The sequence below is a fragment of the Tenebrio molitor genome, unplaced genomic scaffold (genome assembly GCF_963966145.1).
Source record: "Tenebrio molitor unplaced genomic scaffold, icTenMoli1.1 SCAFFOLD_618, whole genome shotgun sequence".
Lineage (NCBI taxonomy): Eukaryota > Metazoa > Arthropoda > Insecta > Coleoptera > Tenebrionidae > Tenebrio > Tenebrio molitor.
The window spans coordinates 1-21,043 of NW_027184186.1; the positions used below are offsets into that span (position 1 = coordinate 1).

At 53.7% G+C, this 21,043-nt stretch overlaps 1 protein-coding gene across 1 annotated transcript; it reads left to right on the forward strand.

Moving 5' to 3' along the window:
* Positions 1-14,090: 14,090 nt before the first annotated feature.
* Positions 14,091-14,749, forward strand: LOC138140940 (uncharacterized). The gene is made up of 2 exons (XM_069061772.1): positions 14,091-14,255; positions 14,324-14,749. The coding sequence occupies exons 1-2, from the start codon at positions 14,091-14,093 to the stop codon at positions 14,747-14,749; spliced, it is 591 nt and encodes a 196-aa protein (XP_068917873.1).
* The last annotated feature ends 6,294 nt before the right edge of the window (positions 14,750-21,043 follow it).

A 21,043-nucleotide genomic window follows, 5' to 3' on the forward strand; every position in this document is an offset into this window, starting at 1 on the left:
AACACCGTTTGCGCCGGACTTCCGGATAGCCCAACGCCTCCCTGCGTCCCTATTGCGTTGGCCTCCAAGCCCCTGGCCCTAGCAATGAGGCCTCCGTACGTTCCGGCGCTCCTCACCTTTAAGCGGACCAGCGCGCGAATGTCAATCTCAAGGGTTGTTTCAGGGATGCCGTCCATGTTCAGCATGGACTTCGCCCCCATAGAATGGAGCACGCGAAGGCTTTTCCCGCCAGGGGCGTCGGGATCGACTTGGATTGTGTACGAGGGAGCAACGGTGTTCCAGCGGGCCGTCCACCCTGCTGGCACGCCAGCGCCAAGGTCATGCCCCGCCCAATCCTCAATATAGACAGCCATCAGCCAAACACCTCAGCCAGATCCACGGCATAGAAATCAAAGCCGCCCTCAGTGCGCTGCAGCGTGGCCCAGCTAAGTTTTTTGACTGTCTCCGTGCGATGAAAAGTCAGATGTCGATAGCCGTACTCATACGCCTTCCGACCAATCTCATGAATTGCGACTGCCGTCAGCTTGCCTTTTGCTGCGCACACCTCGCCCCAACCGCCGCCAAGCTGGCGAATAACGGCCACAAGATCGATATCAGCTCCAGAGTCGGGCGTACCGTCTTGCTCGCCGAGCCAGCTACGCAATATGTGGCCGCTGGCGATGGGGTCGAGGTCGATTTTCACGCGGGAATCACTCGACGCTATGGTCGATGCCGGTGGACGCGGCCAGGAGCGTGTACGTGCCAGCGTTGCTGAACTCAGTCAGCACCAGATCTGCGCCGCCGTAGGCTGTGCCATCTTCAGCGGCGGAGTAGCCTGCCCAGCCGGCAACCTCATCACCACTGGCAACCTCAAAAACAAGGTCAGCAGTCGGGCGAATCAGACCGTCGGTAGGAGCAGTCCACGTCACGGCCTTGCGCTCATAGCCGGCCGAATCCAACTCATTGCCAGAGTTGTCGACCAGCGCGATATGGGTAATCAGGTCTCCGCCTGCTGTGGCGATGGCGTTTAAATATGCGTTGTTCATTTGTGCAGTCCTCTGCCGTTTAAAGTTTAAATCTTGCGCTATTTAACGCCGCGACCCTGGGAGGAGTATGCCGGCGTTTGTTCGGGGTCTCATGATCGGCTCTAGTGCGTATCGTAGCGCATCAAGCGCATGGTTAAAAGCATCAACAATCACTGGGAGTATATCACCAGAGTGGCGATCGATCTTGTACGAATATAGGCCGAATTCGTCGATCGTGTTTTTGCAGCGCGGATGTACTACGATCTCTTTAAAGCTCTTGATGAACTCGACACCATCCTCCACGCTTCCTTTGCCCTTCTTGCACGCTACTATACGCGGTATTCCGTTTCGTTTCAGATAGCTGATAGATTCCGGTCTGGCGTTGTCAGCGCGCACGGCGTGACGCTCTACGTCTGGCAGGTTGTCCATCATGGCCTTGGCAGTGTCGTCCAGCTCTAGGCGCTTCTCATACAGCTCATGCTCGATGTAGAGAACACCTTTATGGATCCATGCTTTTACGCCTGCGGTCTCGTCCATCGAGAAACCGAAGTCCAGCCCGTAGTACGGACCATCCCAGTCCTCGCCATGCTCGAACTCAGCCACTCGATATCGACCAGCAAACACTTGCGCATCGGATTTCTCGTAGTATTCTCCCTCCCAGATATGCCGGTACAGGGCAGGGTCCAGGTGCTCTCGGTCGTGCAGGCGCTGCTCATTTAGGACTGCTGGGAGCCAAGGGTTGTCTTCTGCGTTGACCGTAGCCAGAGCCGTTTCGCGGCGGCAGTGCATCGCCATCAAACTGCTGGGCTACCCAGCTATCCCGACGCTTTGGGTTGTAGATGATGATGAATTCAGAGCCCGGGGATCGGATAGAGGGCAGCAGGTCGCGCCAACTTGAGTGGGGGACCGTCTCGGCTTCCTCGATCACGCACAAATTAATCTGCGCCATGGACTTGATGCTGTCGATGTTATGACGCAGACCGGCGAACAGGTATTCGGTGCCATTCCACTTGTGGCGGATGAAGTCGCGGCCCACGTTGTACTGCGTCACCAGCCAGGGGTCAGACTCGATAGCGTTGGCAACTTCGGCATAAAACGATTGCTTGATGGAGTTCTGGAACTCCCTTGTGCAGAGAATGCGGATAGATTGCGTTGCGCCCCATATAGCGCTCATCTTCGCCACAGAGAAGGACTTGCCAGAGCCTCGACCGCCTCTCAGGACGCGGTAGCGGAATGTCCCCAAAGGCGGGGACAAGACGGGCACCAGCTTTTCGGAAAGTTCAATCCGCAGAGTCATTCTTGGCAGGGACTGCAACGATTTCGATGCGGCTGGGGGTCAAGCTGCCGTCACTACTCCGATGATCTATAATCTGCTTGTCCAGCCCCACCAGCTTAGCCTTACCCATGGTGGCGCTAACCGCCGGGCCGGTTTGCGGCGTTTCGGCCCCCAGCGCAACTTGCCGGGCCTCTTCCAGCTCTGCTAACAACGAATCAACGGTTACTTTATTGCGATCCCTTGCAGCCTCTCGAATTGTCTCTATCCTTGCCTTAATCTTGCCGTGCTCCAAAAGGTCATGCGCACGACGATACACCGTGTCAGGTTTCATGTTGCTGGCATCGTACGCCCCCCGATAAGCGTCGGCAGCGCTACCCAGCTCTACGTAAAGCTGAGAGAATTTTTCCTGTTTCGGCGTCATGGCCAAAACTCCTTAATTTGATATTGTCCCATTATACCACACCGCTCCCCGCGCGCTTCCAGAGCCCTGGCTGGCTGTCAATCGCTTTCGTCCCCGTACCGCATTTCGATCAGTAGTTCGATGTAGTGCCTTGCTTTCTCCAGATCCTGCCGGCCTCCTTTGTGCTTGTGCCGGGTAACGTACTTGATCACGTTGCCCTCGCAGAATCCCAGTTGGTTTGATTCGATGTATTCCACTGGCTGGATGCCGCCATTGCGGTAGTGGTCGCCGCCCACCTGTGTTTCGAATGCGTTTCTAGCGCCTGTGGTGCCGCTGGTGGGACGTTCGGTGGTTGCCCTGCACGTTGGCAGGAAGATGTCGTTAACGTCCCACACGTTTCCGCAGGCGCAAACCATCTGGTCGCTCATTTGTTCCGCTTTGCAAGTCATCGTGTTTTAACTCCCGCCTGCTGCGCCCTGTGCGCCTCAACCGCCCTGCGCAGACCTTCGGCGTAACTGCCACCGATCTGGCGGAGATATTCGTAATCCTCCTCGTGGACGTAGATCGTTCGTGATTTTCCTGTTGATTTCATTTTTCCTGTCCTGCTATGTGTGCACAACTGCAACTATACATGGTTTTGGCTAGGGTGCAACAAGCGCATCAACTTAAAATGCGCTTTTCAGATCATTTTGTCTTAACTCCCGGAGTGCCGTTGTAGTACACCCGGTCAGCATCTTTGTAAATGATGGTTCCCGCCTCTGCCATCTCGTCCATGACGTGCAGCACGGCATCGGGCTCAAGGTAGTAGCCGCCCATGCTGAGATAGCTGTTCCTTACCACAGCTCGCACCGTCTCGTACTTTGTCAGTCCGTCTTTCCATCCATGCAACACCTGCTGTATCGCCACCTGAGTCTTGCTGATAATCCTATCCATGTAGGTGTCGCCGGAAGCTACCCTTTCGGCCTGCTGTATCAGGTACTGCTCTTTCTCCCCTCTGGACATAAGCGTCTTATCCGCATCAATGAACGCCGTGGCAAGCTTCATAGCTGCCAGTCTGGATTTTTCCGTGTCTGCGATTTCGGCGGCTTCAATCAGAGATCCTTTAGCCACTGCCATGAAGGTTCGTATGACCTTCAGGTAAAACTCAGGACTCACCCACATTGCGTAAGCGCAGACCAGCTCCTCACATGCCCATACGCCACCGCCAGGGCCGCGCTCGCGAATCACTCTCTGATCGTCAAGCAAAGACAAAAGCTCAACTGTCCCCTTGTTCCCAAAAAACACGGTTGGCCTCTTCGTTGGCCCTGCTCCCGAGGCTTTGTGCACATCTCTCATCAGGTACAAACCATCTCTGAAAGACACCTTGTGTCCAGCCAACTCAATTTCATTGCTCATACGTATCACCTTTTAGATAGGGTGCGAAAAATTACATACAGGAAGAAAGCCTATAGTATCTAAAAAATAGAACCTATACAACCCTTTCCGCCGAAAACAGGCAAAAAAGACAAAAAACACCCAGCCAGGGCAAAAAAAGACCAGCACAATAGCTTCTGGATAGCGCAGAGTAGATATTCATCACTACCCTGAAATGATAATCATTATCATCGTAAGTAATTGATTCCATTATATAATCTCTTATTATATATTCTCTGAATAGCTGAATACACAGTAGTCATAGAGACTTTATTTCGGACACAAAAAAAGCCCCATATAGGGGCTTTCGGATGCTTTATAAAAAGTATCTTAGGGGGCGGTGTATTCTGACTATTCAGCGGTAACCTTATGATTTTATTTGTGTTTTCTGGTTATCCTGCTCACTATTTTGCACTATCGTGACTATTGTGCTCCGAAAAACTTCTTGAAAATCTTGCCGTTAGACGGATGGACTGACTCTACCACTGTAATCATGCCGCTTTCAACCATCTTATTCAAAAGCGCCTCAACTTGCGCCTTTGGTGTGCTGCGCAGCCTGTTGCATATCACGCCAAGGGTTTCGCCATGCTCCTTGGTTACCAGCGACAAGACCCGCGCAGCAAGCCCGCTGTCCTCATCTTCATGGGATTGAGCGTAGGTCATCTTTATCTTCATATCTACGTCACGCTTGGCCAGAGCATAAGCCCACCTGACGTGCTCAGCGGTGCGCACCCCCCCAGGCATAGCCAGCAGAAGAGAAACCTTTGACGCCAGCTCATAGCCGCGCCTTGGGATGGCTTCAAGCCCCGTGGTGGCCTTATGCTCTTCTGCCATAGCGTGAAACTTGATGTACACAGCGTCCATGGCTTCAGCCGCATCATCGGTGGTGGGCACTCCGGTCTTTTCGCCGAGATAGCCGACGCGCTCAACCGCGGACTGGGCCATGTCAAAATGACCCGGTGCCCACAGGTTGCGAATGGCGTTGACAAGAGCGTCCGTCATCCTGCGCTTGGCGAACTTCGCCTTCCGCCTCGGGTTGGTCTCAAGGTCGGTAAAAACCATGGCGCGAGCCATAAAGCCGTTAGTGGCTTGCTCGAACGTCATGAGGTCGTTGAAGGTTACTGGGGTGGTGTACCCTAAAACGGTCAGATAAGGACTGTCTAAACCATCATCTATCTTGCTCAGTGCGATGCGCAAGCGATCAGCATCATGCTCAAGGCGGCCGCGCTTCATGTCTTGCGATGAGTCAGCCGGCAGGTCGTCAAGGCGCTTTTCTGCTCGCGACAGATCTTTTATGAGGGATTCTCTGATCTCCTCTTTAAGGTCCCCCGTCACTGGCAGAAACCCGTTGGATTTTGAGTAAACCGACATGACAGCACCAACGATGCCCTCCAGGTAGCTGGCGCCGCCGCGCTTACCGGCGTTGTCCAACTTGCGCAACACCAGGCCTAGCTCGTCGACACAGTAGAATGCCGCCTGGTGACGCACCAGGTTGCGGTAGAGCTCCTGCTCTGACTTGAACCCGCCATGCACAGCGCCCTGAATGCCCGCCGTTCGCATGATCTCAAGGTACGCTTGTGCAACAGCCTCCTTTCCCGTGCCTGATCCCGCCACGCAAAACGCAATAAGGTTAGCGCTCATGCCGTCCAGCTCGTCGACAAACCGCATACCTGCCAGTGCTGATACTGCCGACAGCGCTGCGGCCACTGCCAGGTTCTCGCGAGGATAGAGGCACTGGCTGTTTATCCACTCCGTGAGCTCACCCACAAAACCCGGCGGCCTGAGAAGATCGAGAGAGTCGGTGCTGAGCACTCCTGACTCTTCGGGCTCTGGCAGCTGGCCCTGATACTCAAAAGTCACATCATCCACATAGCCGCCCTGCCGGGCGTAGTGCAGAATAGTGCCGTAGCCAGCCGGGTTTGCTGACTTGCCGAAGCTATGCCAGTGCTTTTCGAGCTGATCTATGCCGGGATAATTTGAGGCGCTGCTACTCCACTCGTCCCACAAGCCGATACCAGCGCCGCCAGTGCAATGGTGGATGGCCATACCTATCTTCACCCACGGCTCATAGCTGAGGCCCGGATCTATATAGCTGAGCAGGGTTTCAATATCCTGTTCGGACACGTCCACGGCCATGCCGTCCAGAGATACCCTGTGACGATCCGGCTTGCGCAGGAACTCGACAAGTTCGGATGGCGCTTCAGTAACGTCCTGAGGGAAGCCGCGCGCTCGTTCATACGCCGCGCCGCTGGCATGGATGCTCCCGGCTCCGACGACGAATCCGCTCGTCTTGAAATCCACACCGACAAAATCGGGGTGGTGCTGAACCATGGGCGTCGGCTCAGATATTCTGAAATAATGGTGCTGACTGCCACCACCGCTGCCTGTGTTGACGATAAATGCGCAATCAAGAATGGCGGGGAATCTCTCGCATAGCTTCTTGAATGATTCGACGCCGCCATTTCGTGCGTCCACATCGATGATTAGCCAGCCATCGCAGAGAGCTCCAAACCCTGTCTTGAAGTGCCCGAGAGCCTCGAAGGTTTCCAGCTGTTCGTCTGACCAGTGAGGCACCGACTGCCAGTTTGAAATGCGCGGGTGTTTGAAAAAAGCCTCACACTTCGGGTTGCCGCATTCGCAGCTTCCATCCTTATCTATGCCGTGTAGGCCGAACACTTTGAACCCGGCCTCGGTGTAGTCGTATAGGTTGCTCATGGGCGGCGCTCCAGATAGTCAGACAACAGCCTAGCGACCCTATAGCTGGGGTTTTTGTTGTCCCCGTCCCTTATGTTTTTTAGGGTGTTGTAGTGAATTCCTGTCTCACGAGAAACAACTGGCAGGCGTCGATCCTCAAGCGCTTTCTGCATTTCCTCTGGAGTCATCATTTTCTATCACCTTGTCGCTATGTTGAATTTGATTGTTGACAACTATACTTTGAATGTATAGAGTAGTCAACGTCAATACGACAAAACCCCAATGAGGATCAACAGAATGAGCTACTTAGACCAGATTAAAAAGGCGGTTCCGCAAGCGCCGGTAATCACAATCGTAGGGTTTCCGGGAGTGGGGAAATCAACACTAGCCGGAACTTTCCCTGACCCCATCTTTTTGCAGGCTGAAAACGCCACAAGCGTGTTTGAGGGTGTTCCAGAGCATAAGCAACCCGCATTTCTCCCTGAGCTTCCGAACGCAGACGCTCGCAGAGACGTAAGACCGAGCAAGGTTCTTCTCGACCAGCTTCGTGAGTTAGCCACGCAAGAGCACTCGTTCAAGACGGTTGTAATAGATTCGGCAACCACTCTGAATATGCTGTTTGAAGGCGAGGTGATCGCTTTTGATGGAAACGGCGCAGACAACATCGGTGAAGCAGCAGGGGGGTTTGGCAAGGGGTATTTGGCTGTCGCCAACCTTCACGCGAAAGTCAGGAATGCGTGCGAGCACCTGCGCCGGAGAGGCCTTGCGGTTGTCTTTCTTGCCCACTCTGGTATCGCCAAAGTCAAAAACCGCCCCGACGTTGAGGCGTACTCCACATGGAGCCTCGACATGCATGAGGCAAGTCGACGCATCTACGTCAACACGAGCGATGCTGTGCTCTACCTCAAAAGTAAGGAGTTCGTCATGGGCGCGGACAAGGACAAAAAAGGCAACATCCGATCGTATGGGAAGATGACAAACACGGGCGAGCGAGTCCTTATCACGGCAAGCGAAGGGACCATCGGTTACGTTGATGCCAAAAACCGTTACCGGATTCCTCAAGAGCTGGATGTTGAGGAGGGCGAGAACCCCATTCTGAAATACATTCCTTTTTTCAACAAAGAGAGCCTCGACAGCACCACAGAAGACCAAACCCAAGAAACCGAAACTGAAGAAACGGAGAACCAATCATGAGCAACTTCTGGAACCTTAATGACGGCGGAAACGCTACGCAAGACGCGCAAGGCAGCTATGAGATTGAAGGAGGAGATCTTGAGCCAATACCGGCAAAGACGGGCTGTATTGCAGCCATTGAAGAGGCCAAGTGGGATGAGTACGACGGAGACCGTTATATTTCTCTCAAATGGCGTATTGCCCAGCCTGAGCAGTATGCGAACCGCGTGATCTTTCACAAGGTGAAGGTGTTCGGAACCGCGCGTGATAAAGACCCGCAAGCGACGGCGGATAAGGCCAAGCGCATGTTGGCCGCTATCGATGCCAATGCTGGTGGCCGCCTCATGAAAGTTCAGGGTGAGCCATCAGACCAAGATTTGATGAGCGCCCTTATGGGCAAGATGATGGCTATCAAGCTCATGGTCTGGGAGATGGAAATTCAGGGCGAGAAGAGGCGGGGTAACTGGGTCAGCGCGGTTTCTCCGGCAAAAGGTGGTCAAGTTTCTGCGCCGGCAGCAGCTGCGCCGAAGAAGCCCGCTCAGCCAGCCGAGAGCAGCTGGGACGAAGACTTGATACCCTTCTGATGCCAACACATTACGGGGCGCTAAGCGCCCCTTCCTAGAATCCCAATGAGGAAAAAGCAATGGAACAAGGATCAAAAGAATGGTTTGATGCCCGCCGAGGTCTGCTAACCGGCAGCAATGTCGGTGCAGCGTTGGGCCTCAACCCGTGGAAAACACCAGAAGACTTAATCCGGCAAATGGTGCGCGAGTACCACGGTGCTGAATCAGAATTTCAGGGAAATATAGCAACGGAATACGGCCGCCTGCACGAGCCTCTTGCAATTATGGACTATATGGGCAAGACCGGCAACTATGTTGAGGAGTGTGGTTTTTTTGTACACCCAGAGCATATATGGCTTGGAGCAAGCCCAGATGGTCTAATTGATAGCGATGATGTTTTAGAGGTCAAGTGCCCGTTCGGACTGCGCAATAAAAAAGGCGAAGACCTTGTATTTAAGACAGCCGAAGAGCAGCCTCATTATTATGCTCAAAAGCAGGTTGAGTTAGCCTGTACGGATCGCAAGAAGGCCCACTTTTACCAGTGGACAAAGCACGGAGACAGTCTAGAGATAGTTCCGTTTAATCCACAGTGGTGGGCAGAAAACCTGCCTAAGCTGCGCGAGTTTTACGAATGGTATTTGTCAGAGCTGGACAACCCCCTTCACCTCGAAGAAAAACAAAAAGAAATAAACACTTTCCATGCTCAGAAGCTAATTCAGGAATGGGATGCTCTGAGCGCGACCATTGATGATGCCACAGCGCGCAAGAAAGAAATCCTGGCAGAGCTTGTTTCGCTATCAAAAGAGCGTAATGCCGTCATTCATGGCCGTAAGCTGACCAAGGTTGAGAGAAAAGGAAACGTCAACTACAAGAAGGTTCCAGAGCTTCATGGAGTAGACCTTGAGCCATATCGTAACGCTTCATCGGAGTTCTGGAAACTGTCATGACAAAAAAGCCCTGCGAAATATATTATTTCTCGGACATGCAGAAATGCATGAAATGCGGTTCTTGCTGGGATGCAAACGACCCTCACCCGCCAATATGTGACTTTTCTAACCCTGCAAAGGTCACGCTAATAGATAAGTTAATAGCCTTTGTTTTCGGAGATAGGCAGAGGAACACATGAAGCTGAGAGCGTATCAACAAGATGCTGTTGACGCCGCGATCGCATGGATGCGGCGCAGCGTCATGCCGGGCCTGCTTGAATTGGCTACAGGGAGCGGTAAGAGCCACATTGTGGCTGCCGTCGCATCATGGGTCTACGGAGAGACCGGGAAGCGAGTTTTATGCCTTCAGCCTTCGAGGGAGCTTACCGAACAAAACCATTCTAAATATTTATTGACCGGGAATCCTGCCAGCATATTTAGTGCCTCAGCTGGCAGTAAGTGCATGAGGCACCCTGTTATTTACGGAACACCGGGAACCGTTAAAAACAGCCTGAGCCGTTTTGGCGACCAGTTCGGCGCGATCATTATTGATGAAGCGCACGGCATTACGCCCAGCATCAAGATGATTGTTGATCATGTCAGAAGTAAAAACCCACTTATTCGCGTGATAGGACTTTCTGCCACCCCTTACCGCGCTCAGTCAGGTTACATTTACCAGTACGATGTTGACGGATCTTTTGTGCCGGAAGATGAGGCGCGAGACCCATGGTTCAACACTCTCCTGTATCGCATACAGACTCGTGAGCTTATCGATATGGGTTACCTCACACCTGCACATGCTGACCCTGACCATGCGGAAAGTTACGAAGCTCGCGGCTTAGCGGTAAACAACCGTGGCCAGTTTGACAGCGCGGACGTTGAGCGGGTTTTCGAGGGGAGGGGAAGGCTGACCGCAGAAATTGTTGCGGATATCGTACACCATGCTCGTGGCCGCATGGGAGTGATGATATTCGCAGCTACTGTTCAACACGCGCAGGAAGTTATGGAGAGTCTACCACCTGATATTTCCTCTATCGTTACGGGAGCCACCCCAAAAGGCGAGCGCTCGCAAATAATTGATAATTTTAAAGCGCAAAAAATAAAGTACCTCGTAAATGTTTCAGTACTGACTGTTGGTTTTGACGCCCCCCACTGCGACCTGATAGCCATTATGCGTGCCACTGAGTCGCCAGGGCTGTTGCAGCAAATCATAGGTCGCGGCCTTCGCCTTCACCATGACAAGTACGACTGCTTGGTTTTAGACTACGCGGAAAATATCGAGCGCCACGACCTGCATGACGACCTTTTCTCGCCAGTTATACGTGTAAAGGGAAGCGGGGTGAAGGGCACGCCAGCCCAAGTAGAATGCCCAGACTGCGGTTTCGAAAACGAGTTCAGCCTCCGTCCGGATTACCTGGAATACGACCGCGACAAGTTTGGCTACGTTCTGGACTTGGACGGCAAGCATATCGAAACCGAAAACGGCCCTATGCCAGCGCACTTCGGACGCCGATGCACAGGCCAGGTTAGAGACCCAGCTCAGCCAGGGGTTTACATCCAGTGCGACTACCGGTGGACAAGCAAGCCTTGCCTTGAGTGCGAGCACGAAAACGATATAGCAGCGCGCTACTGTAGCGCTTGCAAAGCAGAAATTATTGACCCGAATGCCCGGTTGAAGCGGGATTTTATACGGGTTAAAAAAGATCCTTACGCGATAAGCACAGACGCTGTTTTATCCTGGTCAGCTTACCCGCATACCAGTAGAAGCGGGGCGATTGCGTCATGTGCAAGTACACCACAGAATATCGAAGTTTCGATATTTACTACTCGCCCGAAGCCAAGCACCCAAACGCGGTGCGCGCATGGGAGAGTTTGAGCAGAGCAGTGTTCAGGGGGCACCTTGCGCCAAGCGCAAAAATGTTTCTTGACCATATTGATAAAGGATCGGCTCCAGTCACTATCACCTATAGAAGGCAGAAAAACAGCAAGTTTTTTTGAAGCCATCGCCCACAACAGGCCCGAGGATGAGCTACCATCATGAAATTTCCGAATTTTTTAAATGTATTCGGCGACACAAGTTTCCGGGGTGATTGCCCTTTAGAGGAGGCGGAGCAGATAACTTTTTTCAACAAGCTGCGCCGAGAGTACCCAGAAAGCTACGGCCTTCTTGCCTTGCATCCAAAAAACGAGGCAAAGCGAAAGGGTGCGCAATTCCGGCAGCTTGATCGGGACAAGGCGCTTGGCATGTCCATAGGTGCCAGCGACATTATTCTGCCGGGCAGCCCTGCTTTTGTCGTCGAGATGAAGCGGAAAGACCACACCCAGTGCCGCTGGCAGCCTAAGCAGATCGAGTACTTAGAGGCGGCGCACAGTGCGGGGTGCTTTGTGGGTGTGGCACTTGGCTGGGAAGCAGCATGGGAGGCTTTCGATGACTGGCTTGCCAACCAGACCTAGTGAGCAGCTGGACATGATAAGGGCGGGGACGCTCCACCCGGATAAAGCCAGCCCTGCTGTGCGCTCATGGCTGCGGTTTTTCACATGGAGAACTGCGACAGAGCTGGTCGATAGCGGGGATTACTCCGTGGTGCGCAGGCTTCCGGACGGCATCCGCCAGATGGTTGAGACGGATATAAAAAGAGCAGTTCTTATAACAAAACGTTCTTTCACAAAAGGGATTTAATAGTCAATAATAGACTCATCAAATCAAACAACACAAAGCAAAAGAGAGGAAAACAAATGAACATACCATCCGAGTTCAAGGGAAAGATTTATTTTTTTTGGAACACTGAGTTTGACTTTTTAACCGCCATCAATGCTAAAGATATGGGGTCAAAATACATCCTGCTCGGCGAGTCAGAAGAGCTGGACGTTAAACTGTCAGACGGGCGCGCCTCGGCTGTCGAAGCGTTGGAGCGGCAGATCAAGGAAGAGCAGGCCGCCAGCGAGCACCGCCTGAACGTTCTGCGCGGCAAGATTCAAACTTGATGGCGTTGGAGGTGGGGAATGAGCAGAGTAATTACCAAGTTGGTACGGGTGGAACTTCGCCTGTCTGCTGAGGATCTTGCGAAGGTTTTTTGGGAAATGGACAATGATGAGCAGGCCGTATTCTGGAACACGCTTGGCAGTGTTTCAGCTGGATCTCTGTCAACACAGCTGCAATATGTTGTAGATAGCGACCATCTAAACAAGGACGGAATATGGGCTATGAGTAAAATTGGTGAGTATAGCGCGGAGGTGGGGCATGACTGACCGTGAACTGTTGGTGCTGGCGGCGAAGGCTGCGGGAGTATTAACGAAAAGCTGGTACGGCAACCATGCGTACATTGACGGGATGCTGTCGCGGTGGAACCCGCTCACCGTTGATGGCGACGCACTGCGGCTGGCGGTACGCCTACACATTAAAATCCTGATCGGAGATGCTTGGTCGGTGGATGAATCCACCGGGGAGCACCGGACGCTGTTCCGCGTGTCGCCAGACGAGGAGCCGTGCCAATACGCCGCCACCCGCCTCGCCATAGTCCGCGCAGCTGCATCTATTGGGGAGGCCCATCCATGACAACCAATAAGACCGAGGTGAAGCGGTACGACTGCACAAGCGGCGGATATCAGTATTGCTATGGCTGCTACAGCATGGATGAGGCTTATTCGGGGGATTATGTCGAGTGGGGTGACTATGAAGCCCTTCTGGCAGAGTGCGCAGTCCTGAGGAAAGACGCGGCACGACTAGACTGGCTAGCAGACCCGAACAACCACAGCGGAAACGTCGAGCTACCCCAAGACGCTGTACTCAGAAACCCGCACAGCTTGCGCGCTGCTATAGATGATGCAATGGAAGGGGGTAAGCCGTGAACCCAGCATGGTCAAGCGCCACCAAGGCAGCGATTCTTGCTTTTCTTGAGTGTCGCGGAATTGAAGAGCAGGACAAGGACGCGGCCACCAAAGCGATTTCTGAGTGCGCAGGCGGAAAAGCTTTGGCGCGGTTTTATTTGAATTATATTTTCGTGGGGGTGAGAAAGTGAGCGTTTCTATCATTCATGGGGACTGCATGGAATACATGAGGTCGCTGCCGGACAAGGTGTTTGATTTGGCGATTGTAGATCCGCCGTACGCATGGAATAGTGGCAACGCATTCACAAGTAGGCTGAAGCGGTACGGGGATTTATCGTTTAATGATTACCGCCCGCCTAGCGAGTATTTCGATGAGCTTAGGCGTGTTTCCGTTAATCAGATTATATGGGGTGGAAACTATTTTCTAGCGGACTTGGGCGACACAAAATGCATGCTGACGTGGGATAAGAAGCAGCCTGTTAAAACGTATGCACGATGCGAGATAGCATGGACGAGCTTTGCGGATAGGCATAGCGATATAATCGATCTTCCGTACTATGGTTTTACAGGAAGGGATAGAGACCGGTGCCATCCTAATCAAAAACCCGTAAAGCTATACGAATGGCTCCTGTCCAACTACGCAAAAGAGGGCGACCGCATTCTTGACACGCACCTCGGAAGCGGATCAAGTGCGATCGCCGCACACTATGCCGGTCACGAGTTTGTGGGGATAGAGCTAGATCATGATTATTTTCTGGCAGCAAAATCACGGTTCTCTGATGAGACTTCACAAGGGAGCTTTTTTTGACCACCATGAAACCCCCGCGCATCAAGCGAATCGAAAAAGAGTACGGTATGGAGTTCCAGGATATTCTCGCCCACTACGCACGCATGGGCGAGTCGAGATCAGCCACGGCTGAAATACTGGGCTACGATCCGAGTCATTTTAGGCGGCACGTATTACCGAAATTCGACAACGTTGATTGGCCATCGAGAGGCAAAAGCAACTCGGTGATCGAAGGCAATAAATTCTATTGGGAAAAAAGGAAATCATCATGAAAGTAAAGCTGATCCACGAGAATGCGCAAATGCCCACGAGGGCAACGCCGGGTAGTGCTGGACTTGATCTGTACTGCATCGAGCGGGTGGAGATACCGGCGCACGCACAAGCAGTGTTGCCCACTGGTCTTCAGATTGAGCTACCCGGTCGCTGCTACGGACGGATCGCTCCTCGCTCAGGCCTAGCGGTGGAACATATGATTAACGTACACGCCGGAGTTATCGACCGCGACTACCGGGGCGAAGTAAAAGTGTGTCTGATAAACCATGGCGATGCGCCCGTAGAGTTCCGGCCAGGCGACCGCATAGCGCAGCTGGTGATCGAGCAGTGTTACATGGGGCCAGTAGTGCAGGTTGAGGACGTGAGCGACAGCAAGCGTGGAAAGGGCGGCTTTGGGAGTACAGGTCTATGAGGACGAAAGCAGTTGACTGGGTATGTTACCCGTGCGGTGTCCGCCATGGCCGCGTGCGGACGCACCTTTTCACGATGCGCAAAGACACGTGTGACGCCTGCGGTGACAAGACGGACGTTACCAAGGCGCGTGATTTTGGTTTGTATAGAGTGCCGATGTCTCCGAAAGGTTATAAGAACCCTTCCTGATATAACAAATCGTTCTTTCACAAAAGGGGTTTAATAGTCAATAATAGACACATCGAATCAAGCAAAACAAAGCAAAGAGAGGGAACACAAATGGCTAGCAAGAAGATTCTTTTCACAGATCTTGAGATAGGTCAAGAGTTCATGTCTGTATCGGGCGCTTTTGTTAAAACTGCCGAGCATCATGCTAGACGTACCGAAGATCACTGGGCTGACTCCGATAAGTCTTGGTTCTTCACCTACGCTGACTACGTGTACGTTTCTACCGATAAGCAGGCGGAAGCATGACCGCCATAGAGGCAAAATTCGCACGAGAGGCCAGGGAGCGGCCTACCGATTGGATCATCGTACCGCATCGCGGGATGTTTCGACTTGTTAACTTGAGGGGCGAGAAATGAAAAACATTATCTTGGCATCGGCAGTATTGGTTTCTTCGTTCGGTGTTTATGCAGACGAATACTGCGAGGTTGTATCGACATTGGCAGAATTAACTATGACCGCTCGGCAAATGGGGATGCCGGCATCGGAAGCTTATAAGTCCTCTGCGGACGCCACGGAAGCAGAGAGGCGCTTATTTCAGGAAATGGTCAAGGAAGCGTACGCTCGCCCGGCGTGGGCCTCGGATGAGGCACAGAGAAAAGAGATTTCCGAGTTCTCAAGTGAATGGTTTTTGGTATGCATTGATGCATTGAGGTGAGAAATGACACTACCAGGCCAGTGGAACCACGACTTTGCCGAAGAGCCTATGTGCAGGCTTCAAGAAGCTCGCGAGAAGGCGTTTCAGGACTTCCTAGATTATGGTGAGATTCCGGGGATGGATGTCGCGCGGCTTGCTGAAGAAGTTTCTGGAGAGTTTCTTGAATTAGTCAGCGGCGTAGGAGGGCTTCTTGACTTGCACAATGCCACAAGAAAGTGCCTGTGGCACCACATTGCGCAAACAATCACAGAGGACTATCTCAATGACTGACCGAATTCGACACGATTACCGGGTGGCGTATCGTCACCCGAAGAAGAGATCTGACACCGTTCAGACCTATGCGCTAGCAGCCTTCCTGCTCGTCATGATCCCGCTCTTGCTGGCCCTGCTTCACGACGCCAGCGCTTATGAGCACGAGGGGCACTGTGGCAACTGTATTGTTTTGGATGTTTTTAGGCCGGGGCTTAAGGAGTGTGTGAGATGAACAAATACGCTGAATTGATGCGTGAGGCCGCAACCGAACTGCTTCTACTCGTCCCTAAGTCTTGGCACGAGGGAACCCAGCCTTACCTTCTATCCGATCGTTTACACGAGGCGGCCGCCGAGCTCTCCCACCAGCACTTTTGGTTCCTGCCCACCGCCGTAACATCTGAAATGGAGCAGGCCGCTCAGGATTTTTGGATGAAGCGGCGCTTCTCGGAATTCTCCGGCTCCCGTAAGAACTGGGCCGGTTTATTCCAGGCGATGATTGCCGCCGCCCCGCAGCCAGCAGAGCAGCAGCCAACGCCGGACGTATCGGAGCTGGTGGAGGCGCTGGAGCGTATAGCCAGACACCCACGCACGAGAGGCGACGAGCTGGGCTACGCGGGTTGTCGAATTATAGCGAAAGAAGCCCTCGCCGCCCACCGCAAAGGAGGCCAGCCATGACAACCAATAATCCAGAAGTAATTTATCTGATCGACACCGGGGACGGAGTTGTCTGGTGTGACGACCGAGACCCCGCGGGAGACGGCGAATGCGACGACGCGGTGAAGTATGTCCGAGGGGATGCCTACGAAACCCTTCGTGAAGAGTGCGAGCAGTTGCGCAAGGCGCTTGTAGAGGCCCGAGATCTAGTCGCGGAGTGGGGTGATTATGCCAGCGATTATTTCAAGGAAAAGCACGGACTAGAGCGCGATATTGCCCGCCTCGACGCCGCAATAAGAGGAGAAGAGAAATGAAGCAGTGGGCTAAATCAAGGTTCCAGGCCCTTGTGGCTCTGCTTGCGATGTACGGAGTCTCAGCGGCCATGACGGCGGGCGCGATCCACATGGCCAGAGCCGTGGGTGTCACGGTTGTCATTGCAGTGGATGGAGGTGGGGATCAGTGACGTATCAACCAAAGGGCGGCATGTGCGCCGCTTGCTCGCACAAGGCCCGCAACTGTAGCGGGTTAATTTTTCGGACATGCCGGTGATAGAACGGTCTACCAATGCAACCATTGTTTTATGCACTGACTTTAAAAGAAGGGAAGAGAAATGACCGATAAGAAGCGAGAAGAGTTTGAAGCAGCTTGGCGGCGTCGATATCCGTATCATTCGGAGTCCGCGTTCACCAGAAGCGGCGATGATCCAAACGATTACGCCACCACAAGAGTTAAAGACGCTTGGTGGGCATGGAAAGCCTCACGCGAGGCTCTGGTGATTGAGTTGCCGAGAGATAAATTCGCGCACAGCACCGGATACAACAAAGCTCTTTACGAGTGCCGTGTGGCCATCGAATCGTCTGGAATCAAGGCAGTCCAATGAACAAAAAGCCATGGACAACCACCGATATCAGATTCCTGCGTGACAATTACGGGACGGTTCCCGCCAAGGAGCTGGCAAACCGCCTGGGTCGGTCAGTGGGAGCCATTTACCGGCGCGCAAACAGGGAGGGCCTTTCATCAACAGAATCAAAACTGGAAACGATGAAAGAAATGCTTGTTAACGGGTGCACAAAAGAAGAGATCGCAGCAGCAGTGAACGTCACACCCGAGCGCGCACGAAGGCTTGCAAAGACAAAGCTCGGGCTGGCAACGGGGCGATCAATCTACCATCGCCTTGATGCCGCTTTTGACGAGGCTTTGACGCGTGCGAATACTATGTGCGACCGCGACGGGCAGCGGCGCACTATCCACATTTACAGGATTGGGGAGGACTCTTATAGACTGAGCATCGATCGTAAGCTGAAAACCGGATCATTGATTGCTTCGGTGGCACCGGATCGCCGTCAGAGCAATAAATCATAAGCGGCCTCACATGCCGCCCCCGCTACTCTTCGTCGGTCAGCTTCTTCAGCCAGTTGCCCCGCTCTTCGGTCAACGCTCTCAAGCAGCTCGGAACACACCAAGGCGGGAGCGGGGGTTGCCTCGCTTCCGCAGGAAGAGGCGGAACTTTCGGCGGCTCTACGGGCGGCGCTGGCAAGCTCCGAGCGCATCCGCTCAGCATCATCAATATCGCGCTCAAGGCGGCCCACTTGCTCACGTGCTTCACTCTTCACCTCTTCAAATCTGATTGCCCATTCGCGCTCTTTCTGACGCGCTCTTGCGTGTGCCAGAGACAGCGCCTCGGCCTGCTCTGCGCGCAGTTGAGATATCTTGCCCTCGTAGCGTACGGTGTTTATATTCCATGCGAGCACGACAGATATCACTGCGACTATCATCATGTTACGCATCGGTAGCACCGTGTCTCAGGTTCTCAGCAACGCGCCGCGTCCAGCCCCGGCCGAAGGTTGAGAAAGTGGTCAAGCTAGCGTAGAACTCCAGACGCTCCGCATTGAATCGCATCAGGACATCTGTCACCGTCATCGTCTCAATAGCGGCCAAAGTCATAGGGCCGACAATACCGTCATCAATCACGCCGACTGCTCGCTGGAGGAAACGGATTGCGTTGCCGATGCCGTGATTCACCGCCGCGTCAAAAAGCTGAAATCCGATGGCGTATTCGTACTGATCTGCTTTGGCGCGGTCCCAGTAGGCCGACTTGTAAATCTCGCTTGCGCGCTTGCGGCTGAGGTTTTGCATGGGACCATCGTAGCCTTCCTGCATCGCCACGCGCTTGGTGATGCCGTACATTGTCTCTCCGCCCGGATCGTCAAGATGGTTTGAATATCCACCCTCATGGCTGATCAGGCGATCAAAAGCCTCATGGAAACGCGTCATTTAAACACCCTCGCAAGATTCCCGCGACTGCGCACCACGGCGGCGCAGCAAGCCAACGCGATGATAAGAGCCGGGAAGTGTCCGCTCTCTGGCCGAATCAGAACGATGTGCGCCGCACTGGCCAGGCTCAGCCCCGCGATGATCGCCGCCGCCAGACTCACCCACGGCCGACTTGTCTCGGTGCAACGGTACGACGCCAGAAAAGCGAACGTCGTCACATGCAGCGAGAATCGTATAAATATGAGCAGTTCATCCATCACTTGCGCCCTCTCACCAAGTCAATGACGGAGAGCACCCATGGGGGTAGATCCTTTCCGTCACTGACAGAAGAGTGAAGCGCTGTGAAGATAACTGACGCCATGGCAGACGCCGCCCCACTCACGATCATAGCTTCTTGCGACCATGGAGGGCCGGGATAGATGAACGCCCCGGCTCCGTAACCCATCACCCAGCTGAACACCGAGAGCAACAAGCGACGCCCCACAGTGTCGGCAGAACTGGGCAGCGCAAGAAAGAAGCAACACCCGCCGAACGCCCCCACAGCCGCCCATGGGTTGATGACCGTCGCCGTGGCTATGCCGACAGCTGCTACAAACTTTTGCTCTACGTCTGACACAGCGTTCCTTATGTGAGCCAGTACTGATCGTCTGCGTAATCTTCCGGAATGGTTTCCATAGCCTGTAGTATAAACGATGCTTGCCAGATTGGCTGCTGAACAGTCGCGCCGTGCGCTACAATGGCGTGCCACTCCGGCGCGGTGACATAAGTCGGGCCGGTATCGGTTGAAATGAGCAGCGTGCTTTCTGTGTCACCCAATCCGGCCATTGCTGCGGCCCACTGGTTGACCTCAGCCCAACCTTCTTTGTCTTGGGCGGTCATCCCAATGCGGTGTACACCGCGATCGTCGCCGAAGTCATAGTCGAAGCCCTCAGATAGCCGCCGTGTACGCTCTGCAAGGATGCCTGCTATTAGCTCTTCTTTGACTTCTTCGGGCGGCCGTGGCGCGGGTGGAACCACTTCGCCATCTACTAACCTCCAGCCTTGCTCTGCGTAGTCACACTCTACCCATTCTAACGAGGGATGAAATCTCCCTTCTGGGTCAAAAGTCTATGATCTCCACTACTTCTTTGTTCTCAATTCTTGCCCACATATCACCACCACCATACGATTACGTAGCCTGCTCCACCTGACCCAGAGGGTTTAACCCCCGCTGGTGTATCTGCTCCATACCCCCCGCCTGCCCCACCTCCGCCATTCGCGCCGTTCAAGTTAAGGGCTTCTATATAGTGACCAGACCCACCACCCCACCCCCCGCCTGACCCCCCTGTTTTGCGAGCGGTATCTCCTCCTCGCTGAGCTCCAGAGGTCCCTGGTGCTCCTCGCCGTGCATACCCTCCGGGAGGAACTGAAGCTGATCCTCCCCCTCCAGGGGCACCATAGCTTGCAAGAGCGCCTCCCGTAGCTGAGACATATGTACCAAAACTAGAAGTGCCTCCGGCACCGCTAGCGGCACCTCCTGTGTCTCCACTACCTCCGCTCCCACCTTGCCCTATAGTTACGGGTATAACTTCACCTTGAGTGGGGGAGTTATTTATATAGATGCCGTTTCCTCCTTGCCCTCCACCCCCTCCAGAGATGCCGCTATTTGCAGTCATAGCGCCTCCGCCACCAGAGCCCCCCCCCTTGGACCTCCACCATCCAAGCGATGCATTCTGCAGGTACAGTCCAAGAGGCATTACTTGTAAAGGTGAGCATCTTGGGAGGTACGCTGGAAACGGGAAGCTGAGAAGCAGTACCCAGCGGAACAAGCGCCGGCATAACCGCTACCCACGCATCATCATCCGCATTACGACGGCGTAACATCGGAGGATTAACGCTCGTATCAACCCAAGGTTGAAAAGGGTATGTTTCGACGGGCGCGGTGGCGCTTATGTGCTCGTAAGTAATGCCCTCAAGCTCTCCCTCAAGCGCACCCAAAAGGTCGTTGTATTTCGTAAACGCCGCCCTTGGGGATTCGCCTTGCCGCCCGCCCGGTTGCGGCGTATTCAGATTCACCGCATACTGTGAAAAATCAGCCATCTTTTTCTTCCTCGCTCTCTTGGTGCTCGGCCAGCTGTGCTTTTAGGGTCTGGATTTCTTGCCCTGCATCGACCACGGCTTTTTCATACAGTGTCAGCAGTCGGACGCTGATACCCATAATCAGATCTTCGGTCAGCCGGTTGCCAGCGTTGC